Source organism: Heloderma suspectum, chromosome 8, assembly GCF_057233095.1.
Source record: "Heloderma suspectum isolate Gila_16-S chromosome 8, 16-S_ref, whole genome shotgun sequence".
In the NCBI taxonomy this organism is placed as follows: Eukaryota; Metazoa; Chordata; class Lepidosauria; order Squamata; family Helodermatidae; genus Heloderma; species Heloderma suspectum.
Genome location: NC_139465.1, coordinates 981,838 through 998,592, shown reverse-complemented (window position 1 = coordinate 998,592; position 16,755 = coordinate 981,838). Strand labels below are relative to the sequence as shown.

The 16,755-nt window shown below is 47.9% G+C and overlaps 1 protein-coding gene across 1 annotated transcript in view; it reads left to right on the top strand.

Annotated features, from left to right (window-relative positions):
* The window catches only part of ZFHX3 (zinc finger homeobox 3), a 226,003-nt gene that overhangs the window by 111,858 nt on the left and 97,390 nt on the right, over positions 1–16,755 (top strand). The window contains exons 4-6 of the mRNA XM_084812478.1: positions 1,513–1,587; positions 2,684–2,749; positions 14,103–14,334. Coding sequence (XP_084668604.1) covers positions 1,513–1,587; positions 2,684–2,749; positions 14,103–14,334 — 373 coding nt within the window. The remainder of the gene's footprint in view (positions 1–1,512; positions 1,588–2,683; positions 2,750–14,102; positions 14,335–16,755) is intronic.

Genomic DNA, 16,755 nt, shown 5'->3' with positions numbered 1-16,755 from the left:
TTTTAAAAAAAATCTTAACAGATGCTTATACAGCATGTAACATTTGTATGGTAAATGTAACTGAAATAACCATGCCAAGTAAGATTCCCTTGATTTAGGGCAGTGGAAAAAATTCCATTTCAAAATTGTCTGGGAACCCCACATCACTGATACCCAGTGTTATGATGGGGTTTTATTTATTTTATTTATACAAAAAATGTGTATCTCATCCTTCTCGTGCTTAGACATGACTCAGGGCAGCCAACAGCAATTCAAATAAATCATAAAATACTTCAAAATGCCAAAAGAGAGAAAACAGTAAAGTAAAATCAAACAAATGCAACAGATAAAATGGAGATATGAGATAAAACTTACCCATCTGATAAGACAAATGCCTGCTTAAACAAGATCTTTGCCAAATGGCAAAATGCTTTGAAAGCAGGTGCCAGCTGTGTCTCCCAGGGCAAGGAACAACAGAGGTGTAGCCATAGACGTGGGTCTTTCTCTTGTCCCCATCAACTGCCCCTCCACCATAGTTGGGGCATAGTGAAGGGCCTCTCTGTCAGATTTTAGGGCATGGACAAGCTGGTGTGGGAGGAGGCGTCCTGGACCTCAGCCACTTAGGACTTTAAAGGTCGTCGCCAACGCTTTTGAGTGGTGCCTAGAAACCAATAGGTGATCAGTGCAGCCTTTGCAGGACATGTGTGATATGACCTTGTAAGCCAAGGGTGCGGAACTTGTGGCCCTCCAGATGTTGGTCGACTGCAGTTCCCATAAGCACTAGCTAGGATACCCAATAGTGACGGATGGTGGGACCTGCAGTCCCGACGACATCTGGAGTGCCACACGTTCCCCACTGCTGCTGTGCTTAAGCGCCCATCAGCATTCTCACTGCTGCGCTCTGGACCAACTGCAGTTTCCAAAGACTCTTCAAAGGTTGCCCCATGTAGCAATTTGCAGTCATTCAGAAAAGGGTGGAAGAGGGAAACTTTGCTTGTTCCATTTCCCCTCGTAGCTGGGCTGCATTCTGGCCTCCACGTAATGCCAGAGGAAGCTGATGCTACCAGTAGTTCACTGAAGCGCTTCCTGAAACAGCCCGGGCAGCATTAGCCCGCTCGTGTGAACAGCTGGACTGTGCTGCAGCTGCCTGCTGGAGATGCGGGGCCACCGCTGCTCCCGAGAGGGGTGCACACAGCCTGTTGGGCCTTGTGCCTACAGGCGCACGAGCGGGAGGGTGCTGCTTCACCCACCTCTGTCTTGTGGGTTTCCCAAAGGCCGCTGTTTGGCCGCTGCGTGCACAGAATGCTGGACCTGATGGCCTGATCCGGCAGGGCTGCTCTTACGAACTTGCCCACCGCAGTATAGCTCTGGGGTGCACGTCTCTCAGCAAAACTGATGCAGCAGGAAATTGGGGAGGCATCCCAACTAGAAATTGGGATGGGTGACTTCCGCCACCCTCACACTGAAATGTACATTTGGGCCATGATACTGTGTCAAAATTTCTAGATATGATAAACGATTATGTCTTAACAGTTAGCCATGGAACCGACAAGAGAAGAGGCCACTCTTGATTTAATCCTGTGTGATGCCCTGGATCTGGTGCAAGATGTAAGTGTTGTTAAACTGTTTGAAAACAGTGACCACAATGTTGTCATATACACATACATATGAATTGCCTGCATTCATATGAACTGCCCCGAAGTCTTAAAACAGCCAATTTTCAAAGATGGAATTTCTAAAAAATAAATAGAGGATTGGATTAAAAATAAACTGAAGGAGAGATTATCAGGATGGTCAAATGTTTACGTGGTTGTTGTTGTTTTTAACCCCCCAGTGCAATAGAAGTTCCAATAAAATGGATATTGTAGATTAGAACCAGTATAAAGTTGTCAGTATAATTAATAGAAAAGCCAAAGAGGCAAAAGAGTTTCCTTTTAAGAAGGAGAAGTCTTGCCTACATATGAAAAATAAGAGCAGGATCTTTAGATGCTGAAATGAAATAAGGCAAGCAAAGAAGGAACTTTGAGGAATAATGGATAAAGATATAAAGGCTAGAAATATATCAGAAGTAGGAAAGCAGCTGGACAGGTAGTTGGACTTTTAGATGACCTAAGGATGGCTGAAGGAGGACAGGAAAGTTGTCAAGAAGCAAAACAAACACCTCAGTCTTCAGTGCAGATGTTGGAGAAACAACCTATCAGGGTTGGATCGGAGCCCAGAGAGCCCCAAAGCAGTTCTGATTCTGAGGAAGAGATAGAAACTGCGGGAGAGGAACCCGTGCACTGTTCAGAGGAGCAGCCAGGGGGGAACCCCTCCTGGTACACATTCCTGAGAGTGATAGTGACCCTGGCAGGGAGAAGGAGGCGCAACAGCAGTTTCTGGACGCTAGGCGCCAGTGCAGCGTCAAGTGGGAGATGGCGGGTGCTGAGAGGAGGCGCTTGGCGCGACGGCAACAGCGGCGCTCTGATGCCCCATGGGAAAAGGGTGGACTCTCTCCTCCTAGCCCATAAGTACAGAGGTTATAAGTATGCCTTCCCCTCCAAACGGAGATCAACTGATTCCTAAGGTCAGAACCCCCAAGTAGGCAGCTCTCTTAAGTCTCGTGGGATCAAGCAATTAGCATCTGTAGGCGTCATTAGGTTGAATGGGAATAAAGCCTTGGAAAAGAGCCCTAATGTCTGCATGTTGATTCTGGCTACCTCAGGATTTCAGAAGGCGGCAAGGGCGACCTCCTGACACAACCACACCTGGGCCATCATTTTTGGAGGAGGTATCTAAATAACAAATTGCTGACATAGTAGAAGATGCTGATGGAATGCTGACAAGTCAGCGGGGCTGGATTATTGCTGATCCAAATGGGGATGTGTTTCACAGAGCTGTCACCCACCCACCACCTTTGGCTTTATCAGGGGAGAATGCATCCTGTTGCCAAGGCAACGGGGCTGATGCTCCCTCGCCCGATCCATTTGTGTTTGCTTGTTGGTGGGGGCACAAGGTAGACTGGGGATGTGTGTGCATATCTGCTCCTGCTGCTCATGCATAATCAGATGTGACTAGAGGGGGATCCAGGCCTGCTTTGCAGTGCTAGTTGGTAGTGAAACTGCCAACACAGCGTGGGTTGGTTGGGTTAGCTGATGTGTTGCTGCAGCTTGGGAAGGGGTAAAGAGGTTAAAAAAGATCAAGGGAGCCATGTCTGTGAACAGAGAAAAAATACTAGGAAGAGCAGAAGGTAGAGAGGTGTAGTGCTGTTTTCATACACATCTCACAGAAATTGCCATGAAAGAGTAGAATTGTGAATTGTTCATCTTTTAACAAAAATACAGAATCATATAATTGGAAGGGGCCTAGGAAGGTCATCTAGTCCAACCCCCTGCTTAATGCAGGATCTGTTATGCAGAATGCAGTGATAGCATTCCTGATAGATGGCCAGCCAGCCTCGAGCAAGAGGGAGCCTACCACCTTCCGAGTCTGTCTATTCCATTGTTGAACAACTCTTATTATTAGGAAGTTTCTTGGGACAAATTTAAAAGCTGATTACACAAATTCTTGGAGGATGTCTGTACATGGCTACTAGTTATGATGCCTATATGCCACCTCCAGTATTGAAGGCTGTGTGCCTCTGTATGTCAGTTGTTGGGTAATGTTAGTGGGAGAGTGCTATTGCCACAAGCATACATTTGGACCCTGTGGGAACAGAATGCTGGATTAATAAACCTTCGGTCTAATCCAGCCTGGCCCTTCTTAGCTTAACTAAAACTGCTTCCCTGCAATTTCCATCCATTGGTTCTATTCCTGCCCTCTAGAACAACAAAGAACCAGTCCGCTCCATCTTCTGCATGGAAGCCTTCAGATATTTGAAGACAGCTGTCATGTCTCCCCATAATCCTCTCTTCTCCATTCTAAACATACCCACCTCCTTAAAAAATTATTCACAGGACTTGGTTTCCAGACCTCTCACCATCCCAGTTGCCCTCTTTTGGACACACTCCAAGTTGCCAATGTGTTTTAAAAAATTTAGCACCCAGAGCTGGAATATGGCCTGTTCAGCACAGAATAGAACAGAATCATTAGTTCCTGTGATCTGGACACTACGCCTCTGTTCATGTAGCTGCTAAAGAAGCTAAGGCAAGGCTACGTCACACTACTGACTCATGTTCAGCTTGTGATCACCTAGGACACTTAGATCCTTGTCACACGTTCTGCTAAGCCAGGTCTCCCCAATCTTATGCTTGTGCTGTTGGGTTTCTGTATCTAAATGCAGGACTTTATATTTAACCTCATTGAACATCTTGTTGGTTTCAGTCCAGTATTCTAGCCTATCAAGATCGTTTTGAATCTTGATTCCATCTTCTGCGGTGTTAGCTATCACTTCCAGTTTTATGTCATCTGCACACTTGATATGCAATATCAAATATGCAGTATCTCTGAAATTACCTTTCTTTCTGAAGACTGGAAGATACTCCAGGGAAATGCAGGAAATTAGACCTATTGGGCTAACTTCTCTGTCAAGTAAATTGGTGGAAAGCATTAGTAACTAAGGCCAGAATAGCCAAACAGAAGAACAAGCCATGCTGAGAGAGAATCAGCTTGGTTCTGCAGAAGGAAGTCTTGCGTTCCTATGCTTTTAAAATGCTTTGTCAGCAAACATGTAGACAGTGGTGATAAAATAAACATTATATGCTTGCACAATGATAAAGTTGTTACGTTCTGAAGTACTACTTCACACAGCATGGTTCTTACGTTCTTAAGTACTTCATACAACACATGAAGTATGGAATTTGCTACCACAAGATGGCCACCAACTTGGACAACTTTAAAAGGGATTAGACAAATTCATGGAATTCAGGCTATCAATGGCTACTAGTCCTGGTGGATGGAGAGAGAGAAAAAGAGAAAGAACCCCCACTACATCAGAGGCAATATACCTCTCAGTCCAAGTTGCTGGGGAACATGAACAGGAGGGCACAATTATGCTCATGTCCTTGTGCACTTTCCATAGACATCTGGTTGGCCACTGCGAGAAGAAAATGCAGGACTAGTTAGGTCTTTGGTCTGATCCAGCAGGGCTTCTCTTAGGTAAGGCTCACTGACCTGGTTTGCATGACATAGCAGGGCTCATCATGGGTTATTTAACCCATGATGAGCCACGATGTCCGCAGGCACCACTTTGCATATTCAGTCTCCACTGGGGGGGTTGTTGTGTTGTGCGAACCTGGCAGGCGTGGGTTATATGAGGTTTAAACAGCCCTCACATAACCCATGCTCACTGGGCTTGCACGACACCCCTCCCCCCCCCCCCCCGAGCAGGGGTAAGATATACAAAATGGTGGCTGCACATGCCACAGCCACACTGGGTTAAATAACCCATGGTGGGCTGTCATGTCCTGCAAACCGGACAACTGCCTGCTCCTCTATGACATTGAGGGTCATAGAATCATAGAATAGTAGGGTTTGAAGGGGCCTACAAGGCCATTGAGTCCAACCCCCTGCTCAATGCAGGAATCCAAGTCAGAGCATCCCTGACAGATGGCTGTCCAGCCTCGTCTTGAATGCCTCCAGTGTGGGAGAGCCCACCACCTCCCTAGGTCACTGGTTCCATTGTCGTATTGCTCTAACAGTCAGGAAGTTTTTCCTGATGTTCAGCTGGAATCTGGCTTCCTGTAACTTGAGCCCATGATTCCGTGTCCTGCACTCTGGGATGATCCAGAAGAGATCCTGGCCTTCTTCTGTGTGACAACCTTTCAAGGACTTGAAGAGTGCTATCCTATCTCCCCTCAGTCTTCTCAAGGCTTAACATGCCCAGTTCTTTCTGTCTCTCCTCATAGGGCTTTGTTTCCAGTCCTCTGATCATCTTTGTTGCCCTCCTCTGAACCCTCTCCAGTTTGTCTGCATCCTTCTTAAAGTGTGGTGCCCAGAACTGGACACAGTACTCCAGATGAGGCCTATCCAGTGCTGAGTAGAGGGGTACTAGTACTTCCTGGGATTTGAAAGCTATGCTTCTATTAATGCAGCCCAAAAGAGCATTTGCCCTTTTTGCAGCCACATCACCTTGTTGCCTCATATTCAGCTTGTGATCAACAACAATTCCAAGATCCTTCTGGCTTGTAGCATTGCTGAGCCAGGTCTCCCCCATCTTGTAACTGTGCATTTGGTTTCTTTTTCCTAGGTGCAGAACTTGGCATTTATCCCCATTCAATGTCATTCTGTTGTTTTCTGCCCAGCGCTCCAGTCTATCCAGACCACTTTGAATTTTGTTTCTGTCTTCCAAAGTATTAGCTATCCCGCCCCATTTTGTGTCATCTGCACATTTGATCAGCATTCCCTGCACCTCCTCCTCCAAGTCATTCATAAAGATGTTGAAGAGCACTGGGCCCAGGACTGAGCCCTGCGGTACCCCACTCGTTACCTCTCCCCAGTTTGAGAAGGTCCCATTAATAAGCACTCTTTGACTCCGATTCTGTAGCCAACTGTGGATCCACCGGGTGAGGTACATCTAGTCTGAAGCCAGCCAGCGAATGTCTCCTAGCTGTCAAGCCTGAACCTGACTGCCTGCAGGGCTGGACATACCTGGAGAGCACCTGAAGCTGCCTTGGTCTGCTGAGCGAGGCTCTCGATCTGCCTGGCCCAGGATGGTCGTCTCAGTTCTCCAGGCTGTTTCCCAGCCCTGCTGCAATCAGAACCTTTTACATTAATGTATTTATTAATACCTTTCTGTTGGCGATCCTGAAGGCGAGTCACAGTTGTGAAGCTTAAAACAAAACTTAAAATATATAACAGACCCATAGATGAACCAAACAGCCAGAAACACGTAGTAGAGGAGTTCAATCAATCCAAAAACTCTCCTGAAATGTGAAGGCATAGCTGTTCACTCAAAGGCAAGCAGTGAGGTAGGCAAACAGGTCTCCTTGGGGAGAACGTTCCACAGTCTAGGAACTGCAGTCAGGAAAGAGAGTGCACAGAAGAAGCCAAGCAGGCTCTTGTGGCCTGCAAGCTGACGGGAGCATAATAGCGCCCTGCAGCGTGTGTTCACTCACCCGTAGTCCCTTTTTTTCTAAAGCCCCCCAAATTGTAACTTTTCCTCGTAGGCAAGCTGTTCTAGCCCCTTGATCACTTTGGTTGCCCTTTTCTGCACCTTTTCCAGTTGTACAATATCCTTTTTGAAGTGCAGGGACCAGAACTGCATACAGCATTCCAAGTGTGGTTGCATTATATATTTGCATAAAGGCATTATGATACTGGCAGTTTTATTTTTCATTCCTTTGAAATGATCCCTAACATGGAATTTGCCTTTTTCACAGCAACCACACACTGGATCAACGTTTTCATCGAGCAATCCACCAAAACCCCAAGATCCCTTTCTTGGTCAGTCACGGCCACTTCAGACCCCAGTTAGTTAGGATTTTTGCTTCAATGTGCATCGCTTTACAATCGCTGACATTGAACCACACTTGCCATTTTAATGTCCATTCCCCCAGTTTGGAGAGATCCTTTTGGAGCTCTTTGCTGTCTCTTTTTGTTCTAACCACCGTAAATAATTGGGTGTCGCCAGCAAATAGGGCCATTTCACTACTCACCGTTAACTCCACATCATTTATCAACAAGTTAAACAGCATTGGTCCCAGTACAGATCCCTGGACCTCACTGTCTACATCCCTCTATTTTGAGAACTGACCGTTTATTCCTGCTCTCTGCTTTCTTTCTCTAACCAGTTACCGATCCATAAGAGGACCTCTCCTCTTATTCCATGATTGCTAAGGTTGCTCAGGAGTCTTTGGTGAGGGACTTCATCAAAAGCCTTTTGAAAGCCCCCCCCCCCCCAATGTCTTCTAGATCACACAATCCACATCCTTGTTGACACTCAAGGAACTCTAACAGGTTAGTGAGACAGGACTTAACTTTGCAGAAGCCATGTTGATTCTTCTTAGCAAGATGTATCCTTCTGTACACTTGATAATTTTATCTAAATAACCCTTTCCACCAATTGACCTGCTACTGAAGGTAAGCTAACCAGCCTGTAATTTCCTAAATCCCCCCTGGATATTTTTTGTTGGTGTTACACTAGCCACATTCTAGTAGAGTGATACAGCGGCTGATCTTAAGGACATATTAGTTATTTTTGTTAGAAGATCAGCGATTTCACAGTTGACTTCTTTAAGAACCCTCAGATGGATACCATCTGGACCTGGTGATTATTTGTTATTTGTCAATAAGGTCTAGAACTTCCTCTCCCTTCACCTATTTGCCTCAGTTTCTTAGACTCCTTCCTGAAAATATTAGTTCAGGCACAGGTATCTGCCTTACATCTCTTGTAGTGAAGACATATGAAAAGAATTCATTCAGATTCTCTGCAGTCTCCTTATCCTCTTTTAGTACTCCTTAAACTCCCTTATCATCCAGCGGTCCAACTACTGCCCTAGCTGGTTTTGTGCTTCTGATGTATCTGGAGATTTGTTTATTGTTGATCTTAATGTTGTTAGCTGTATGCTCCTTAAAACACCCTTTTTGCTTCACTTATTGTCCGCTTGCATTTCTCTTGCACAAGTATGGGTTCCCTTTTGTTCTCCTCATTTGTGCAACTCTTCCATTTTCTGAAGCTTTCTTTTCTCTAATAGCTTCCTTTGTACACTGCTCATTAACCACACTGGTGACCTGTTGGACTTGGTGGTATCTTACCTACCATATCCATTCTTCATTATTGCAGTTTTGAGTAAAGCCCAAATATATTAGAGAATTTTGACCTTTTTTACTTTCCTTTTCAACTTCCTGTTTACTGATCCCCTCATTTATACAAAGTTTCTTCTTTTGAAGTCAAATGTGACTCTGTGGGGCTCCATCTTGCTCAAAAGTGTGGTGTGATCACTTGGGTGGGCTCATCGTAAGGATAAGTTGGTGGTTTCTGCGGAGGGGACCAGATCCTGATGCTCAGGAGTTTTGGGGAGCGATACAAAAGCCCGTTTCCTTGCCCGCTCCATTAGAGGCCCAGGAGCTGTAGAGAAGCCCACAGTGGCATGTGTGCAAAGAAACTGAGGGTCCTTCTGCATGTATCCCTCCCCCCTCCACGCTTGTTCCTGGCTCCACCCTTTTTCTGTGCAAAGGGTTGGAAGGGGGCCCAGCAGGCTGCCTGTCGGCTGGCCTGGACATGCCTGCAGGTATAGCTGCTATTCTGCTGGTAGAGCTCCTGAGCGCCCCGCAAGGCACAGCCTTGCGGCTGCTGGAAAGCCATGCTTGTTGCAGGACCCTAGCCTTGGCTCTGGGCAGCACCGGGGCCTTGCAGCCAGAATAGGACCGGGGAGGCTTTTGCCTTTCGGAATGGCCGTGGTGGATGATGAGCGAGTGTGTTTGGCCGGCGGTGCGGTTGTAGGAGCCGTGTTGGTGCCGGCGCTGCCGCATGTCCACCCATCCACGGGGAGGGGGCTGGGCTGCTTCTGAATCCTGCCGCAGAGCAGCTCGTTAAGGACTGAGCCGTTAAGCCGACCTGCTGAAGTCGGGCCCTTGCTCCCTCTGGGCTTTAGCCCCTCCTCATTAAGCTGGTTGGGGCTATTGATTGGACATTTGTGTTTGGAAGAGTCTTACTTACTCCATGCATTATCTTGACAGATTGATCAGACCTGATTGAGAACCTCTTAAAGGAACGAACAGCTGTAATGGGAAAGTTGGACTCTGTCATCCGTTAGGGTGATTCTGGGAGCGAGAGGAACAAGGCTGACATCTTGGAGCAATTGTATTTACAATTAACATGGCTGAAAACGATTGCCTCTATTGATCCCTCCTTCCTGCAATTACAGCCCCATTGTTTACATTCCAGCACTTCAGTTATAAAAAGGAAATTCAATAATTATTGCATTATTTAAAGTTAAAGTGCCACAGAGTTTGCTGGCTGTGCTTGCTGGTTGATTTAACGTTCAGTAAAATCTATGCTGAGCTTTCCATCTTTAGGCTGAGCAATATTGGCTTTTAATGAGGCTTCAAGGGTGGAGCAAAAACCCACCTGCCGCCTGTTTTGTTTTTGGTTTGTTATTTGTGTGGGGGACTTTGACAGAGCTTCAGAGCAGCCTGCAGGGCTGGAGGCCTCCTTTGCATATGGATGTTGGAGGAGGAAGCACCCCTGGGTTGGCTGGCCATTTCCATACTGCAGGCAGGCAAAGGACAGAACGGCGGCCAAGGCCAGGCCTGATCTGTGCGAGATGTGTGTGGTTTTTAGTTCTTTGGGAGGGTCGAGAAGTCCCAGCACCAGCAGGTGCAACGACGGCACCTTTGCCTGCCTCCCCCACTCTAGTGGTCCTTTCAGGGCAGTGGGTCAAGGGGAGACTTTGGCCCCTCGCTGCTCAAGTGGCAGATGCAAGTGTACACCAGCCGTGAGGTATAAAAGGGGGTTTAAACCTTTGTGAGATTGATCAGAAGCCTTCCGTAACAAGTACGTGAATGCACAAGTGATGTATGCTTATGTCAGCTAGAATTTGGGCATCAAATGTTGGGGTGGAGGAACCTGAAAAGAAAACAGTTCATTTTTAAGCAATGGTTTTGTCTGTCTTAATTATGGTGTTCAGTTAATTAAAGGTGTCTGGCACTAGCTCTGGAGACCTCTGTTCCTTTGGCAGTCTCTCCCTGTTTTGAGTTGCACTTCCTTCCTCAAGGGTTTTTGTGTTGGCTCTTACCTTATACCATTAATGGAGTATTTGCCACAGGTGATCCTTGCAGGTGAAACCAAGGAACCCTGACAGTGACCACACCTGCAGCAAGCTGAAGCTCCATGAGGTCCTTCATGCCCCAGCAGATGAAAGATGGCCTGAGGGTTCCAACCTTAAAGGCAGCCAAAAAATAATTTTAGATAGATAGATAGATAGATAGATAGATAGATAGATAGATAGATAGATAGATAATATATGTTGGGGGAAGCATGAGGCTGCTTCTTTTAAATGGCTACTGCAATGTGTTTTCCTGTTATGCTGCACAGTGACCATTTGGAAATTCAGGCGGCTCCCCACCCATTTGCATAAGTACTTAAATGGAGGCCTTATCTATCAGGTGGTAACTAAGTGAGTGAATGCCTTGCATCAGCATGCATTTCTTTCTGGGTCATGCTAAAACTTGTGCGGAGTTAAGGCACCTGTGCAGCTTCACTCATGCTGTACTTGCCTGTTCTCTCTGTCTTCCTTCTTCACAGTAAGCCAAAATCAGAATCCAAGAGCCAAGGGATGGGCTGTTCCATTCAGATCAGGCTGTGAAATCCACACGTGCGTGCGCATGTGCATTTGCTCTCCCTTCCTTGGGATGACCATCTCGCAGTGCATCGGGGGCAATAGAGGCCACAGCTGGCAGAATCCCTGTATGTTCCAGATCTTGCAGCCTGACATATCTTTGCCCAGCACAGCATCCCCGTCCTATCCGTCCTGCTTTTGCTTTCTTTTTGGCTTCATTACCAGCTTGCGACCGGTCTGAAGTGGAGCAGCAAATGTCCCCTCCCAGGGCCGCTCAAGTTGCTTTGGTACTGGCGGCAGAAAAATGCCTTCCCCCGGCAGTAAAAAAGAAAAAAATCAATAACAACAACTACCAATTTGCTGCCCTTTCATGACACCCAAAATCAGATGCCCGAGGCAACTATCTCAGTCTGCCTAACAGCAGAGCTGGCTCTGGGAAGTTGGTGTCCCACGTCTCCACCAGCCATGGTTCTCTCCAGTGCCTACATTGTCCCGCTTCCTGTCCCTTGATCAGCCTCCCTAGCACTCTTCTATCCTTCCCCGCCTCATCTTAAGCAGCATTTTTTCAGTGTTTGTTTGATTGTTCCTTCTGTGGTTTGCTTCCTTTCTTCTCTGACCTTCCTTCAAGCCTTATTCTCCATTTGGCTTTCCTTAAAGTTCCCCCTAATAATTTGTCCATAACTATTTAATTTTCCTGAGCCACTGCCATGCTGGTCTGTGCCGGAAGGTCTAGCTGCCCCAGCACGATACAGCCTAGACTTTTGCTTCATAGAATCAACCACAGAATAGTAGGGTTGGAAGGGCCTATAAGACCCTTGAGTCCAACCTGAGAGCCTAAGCGTGACTTCGGCTCTCCGCTGTCTTTTGGGTAGAGCCTTCCCCATTCTCATTTCTGGAAGTCTCAAGGCCTCATCAGTGCAAAGCATTTACTGTCCCATTGATCCTTCTTGAAGACACACTGCTGAAAGTCTTTGTGGTGAGGATGACCCCGTGGCGGGACTGTTCATCCCTGTGCTTCCTTCCTGTGCTGAGAGCCTTTCTTGGGTAGCAAGGGATCCTGGTTGGGCTGAGGGATGCCTTCATGGTGTTGTGTGCTGTTTGCATCGAAGAGCAAGCCCCAGTCCTTTGGGCAGCTTCACTGGTGAGGGTTTTTATCAGAATGTATTTCTGTGTCTTTCTGCTTTAAAAGTGAAGCTCTGACTAACCACAATCAATATTTTGCATTCCATGCGTAAAGAACCAGATGTTAGAAGCTTCCTATTGTTGGAGGGGGGAGCTGTTGTGCCTTTCCATATTGATGGAATTAATCAGTGTGCCCTCTCAGAAGTTGGTTGGCTTTCTAAGTAACTAGTAAGAAGCATATATTCCTTAGGAAGAATTCTTTCCTAATAAGACTTCTTGTTTACTCTTTTCCTTTTGGTGTTCTGTCCAGATGTGTTAGGAGAATATTCTTTTTCAAGCTGCCTGTCTTCCTGATGTACCCGCTGAGGACTGCAGGTTTCTTCTTTGGACCACCTCATCTCCCATGAGGGGCAGTCTGCACTGTGTGTGTGTGCGCGTGTGTGCATGCATGCATCTCACAGAACTAGCATTTGGTGACCAGCAGGCCTGTTCCTTGCCAACTTCGTGTTAACAGGCTATTGCAGGGAAGTGCAAGCTGTGATGACAGCCCATGGACCAGGAGGAGCGGGTTGCTAAAATGCGCCTGGTCACAAATACGTCAGCTGGGCTCTGCTGTGCTTCCTGCAGTGTGCTTCTGGATGGGAGGAGCATGGGGCTTGGGGTGTGTGCCTTGCGTGTTGCTCTTGGGCTGCCTGGCCTGCAGGTGGGTGCTGTGGATCATCAGCAGGTGGTGAAGAGCTGGATGGCTGCCTGCAAGGCAGAAGAGCCTCCCTGGGAAGTCTGTGTCTGCATCAGTTGGAGGTGTGGGCAGATGCCAGGGCAGGGAAGCTGCTTCCTCAGCTATCTTTCCTGGGAGTTGTGCTATGCACTTGCATTCGGGGTCAGGCAGGTGTGCCAGGTGAAAGCAGTAGCAGGGAGGCTGGAGGCTAAGAACATAAAAGCATCTTTTTCTAGCTCTTCTCTCTTCAATACCGCTCCTCCCATCCAAGGCTTTGAGATTTGCTTTCATCCCCCCTCCCCACTCTCTTGTGCCTCAGGAGTCTGATGCTGGGAATTTAGCCTGTGTTGCTTGGCTGGCGAGCAGGCATTGCCCATTTCAAAGGAGAGAGGGCTGCTTGGCAGGTGGATTGGGTTAAACCAAGTTTCCCGCTGATGCTTCAGAATTCCTAAACCAAAGTCCATACAAATTGCTTGCTTCCTCAGATACACAAAGTGAGCTCTGGTCCACGAAAACATCTGCCACACTGTTAGCCTGCAGGGTTCCAAAATACCCTCTGTGTGTGCTGCAGCAGGCTGACATGGCTGCCCCTCTGGAATGCCTTACTAACTGCTTGAGATTTTATATATATATAAGCTACACACACACACACACACACACACACACACTAAATGTGTGTATATGCTTTGCTTCAACATTAAAAAAATAGAAACTCCAGAAAGTCAGTAAAAATAGGGTCCTGTGGTACCTGGAAAGAGGTAAAAAACAAAAACAAAACCCACCTAACTTGTTGCCTGTCTTTAAGGTGCCAAAGGGCTTTGTGTTTGCTTTAAAACATTCAATTTAGAAAGAGATTCATAATACGATAGGAATGGTTAAAAAAAGGAAGTCCACTGAAAATAAGCCCATCTTTTCCCCACGTTTTCCTTTGTGACTGCCAGTACACAAAGCCCCTTTGGGGCTGAGGGCTGTGGGCTGTGGGTGGCCCCCAGGAACTTGGCAGGCTGCCAGCAGTGCCCAAGCGTGAGGTTCCTGCCCAAGCAGGTCTCTGTTTCTCACCCCCTGCTCTGCTTTGCCCTCTGCAGCACCTTCAGCACCACGAGAGCGGAGTTGAGGGGGAAAGCTGCTACTACCACTGTGTCCTCTGCAACTACTCCACCAAAGCCAAGCTGAATCTCATCCAGCACGTGCGCTCCATGAAGCACCAGCGGAGTGAGAGTTTACGTAAGCTGCAGCGCCTGCAGAAAGGCCTTCCTGAAGAAGAGGAGGACCTGGGCCAGATCTTCACCATTCAGAAGTGCCCTGCACCTGGTGCTGGTGAGTGGCATTTCTCTAACAAGGACAGAGTGTGGTGCTTCTCCCTTCCTGTGCAGTGTGATTTGTCTTAGTCAGTTGTGTGTGTTTGTGTTGCCTGATCCATTTCAGAAGATGAGGAGCAAGTTGGCTTCCCTTGCTCAGCGGGAAGGCAGTGCTGGGATGGTTGCTGGATGTGGGCTAGCACTCAAACCCTTGCCTAGACAAAGGGGTGGGGGGTTGCACTGGCCTTGTAGTTGCTCTCTCAGCTCCATATCAGCCACGTTTGTGTCTGGCTAGAGGACTTTCGGGTGTGGAGTTCTCCTGCATCTGCTTCGCAGGCACACTTGCATCGTTCTCCTTCATGAGTTGCCTTATCTGTGAAGATGGGTGACCTGCTCCTTTTCCTTTGTGACTGCCTTGGTAGCTCCTCTGTCGTGCAGTGCCTTGGCGGGTTCCAGCAAAGGGGGGGTATGTGCTGCAGTGGGGCTGTAGGGACACTACGGGGGCCCCAGACCTACTCCTGCCCAACCTGGCAGCAGTAATCAAGCGTTGCTTTAGGGACATTTCGCACGGAATGACAGCCCATCGGTTTAAACCCATCAGTTGTCAGGGACGTGCAGGTGCACTGCCTGCTTTAGCACACAACCCACGACCAGCTCCTTTGTAGGTTGTGTAGCGTGACATGCGAATCTGGACTGTGGTTAACAACCCAGCAGTTAACCCAACATCACAGCATGGTTGTCGTTATGTGCAAAGCTGGTTTTCGTATGCTTTGTACAGGGGTCAGTCATGAGAGGGGTAGGCCCAGGTGGATCCCTGTGATGCTGTAAGGCAAGGGCGTGTGGGAGAGGCCTCATCTCCTCCAGACTGGCCTTTCCTCCTAGCAGCTTCTTTGGGCAATGTGTGCGCAACCCAACGCCCAATAATGAGTGAGGAATGGCCTTAGCTGGCTTCCCACTCAGGTTCCACCCGTTGCTTGGGCTGCTGTTCCCTTCAGGATTTGCCCAGTTATTAACCCTTCCTCTTTCTTAGGACCAACCGCCCTCTGTCATCATGCATGCTGTTGGTTCTTGTGGATCCTAGGGAATGTGATACAGCAGGTGGGTGGTGTGGCTTTTCTAGCTGGAAGCCCCCTCCAGGAGACCAGAGGCAATGGCCACCTCTCTGGTTTTTCTTTTTCACAGTGCATTGGCAGACAGCACAGCCGGTTTGTGCTCAGCTCTCTGAACACTTTCAGGCGGGCTGGGGCTGTGTACTTTCCAGGACCTCCTCAGCCAGCACTTGGGCAGCCTCTGCATTGAAAGTGGACTCACCCCACCCCCAGGCTTTGGGCAGGCAGTCTGCTTTATTTTGGGTTTGTTTACCCCAACCAACCCCCATGTTTCTCTTCCCTAACCTTTGACACTTTGTTTTTGGAAGCCTTTTTTTGCTGTTTTGCTTGGAAACTGCTCTGAGGGCGTGGGGAGAGGTGGCTTTGTGACTGACACAAGAGCTAGCAAATCAGTGCTGTGCAAATCTGGGTTCTGCCTGAGAAGAGAAGAATGGGCTTCTCCTGAGCCCAGTCCATGAAATGCAGCCCTTCCTTTGCCAGACGTGGGGTGGGGTTGGGCTTCTGCTGTGGGCTCACTGCTGAAACGGTGTGCGCCTGTACACTGCCCCCATCTCAACCAGTGTTTGTCTTTCTCTATGTGTCAGCAGAGTAGTTTTGTGGTGCAGATGGTGCTGCAATGCCCTGTGGCTCTGGCTGCTGCTTCCTACCTGGGAGGGGTTTTGGTGCATGAACCCCCGCCCCCCAGGGCCACTTTGAAGGGTAGAGGTGACAGTGCAGGAAACTCTGGGATGAGGAATTGAGTTAGTGTGGTGCACCTTCCTCGGCGCTTCCTTGTTTTTGTTGGTATGTGCAGAGATGTATGAGAAATCTATTTCAGTTTGTGTTTGACAAGAATTTACCCAGTTTCCACCTCCCAGAACAGAACATGGACCTGAACTCAATCTGCAGTCAAAGTCTGAACATTTCCGAGCTTGCAATGCAATTAGTGGAACAAAACACGTTTGAAAAACAAGTACATTTGAAACAGGCACGCAAATGCACTTTTGAAAATGTGCACAATTGATGTGTACATTTGGAAAAATGTGTGGGAAAATATACACCCATTTTTTCATGAAAAGAAAAAAAAAAGCAAAGCTTGCAGTCTGATTCAGAAACGAAAGTGTGGATATGGTGGACCTTGACGACTGAGTCCCTAGCTGCATGTGCGGGGGAGAGGTTTTGCCCCAGGAAAGGTTGGTGAGCAGAGGGTGGGGTGTCCAGGGCAGGAGGGGCTGCAGGGAGCACTGGGGCGCCCAGGGCTACATCCTGCCTTTTCCTCCTGGAGTCACCCTGGCCACCCATTGGAGCACAGCTGGCCAGAAGTACATCTCTGCTGCCTGGTGGGGGTGGGA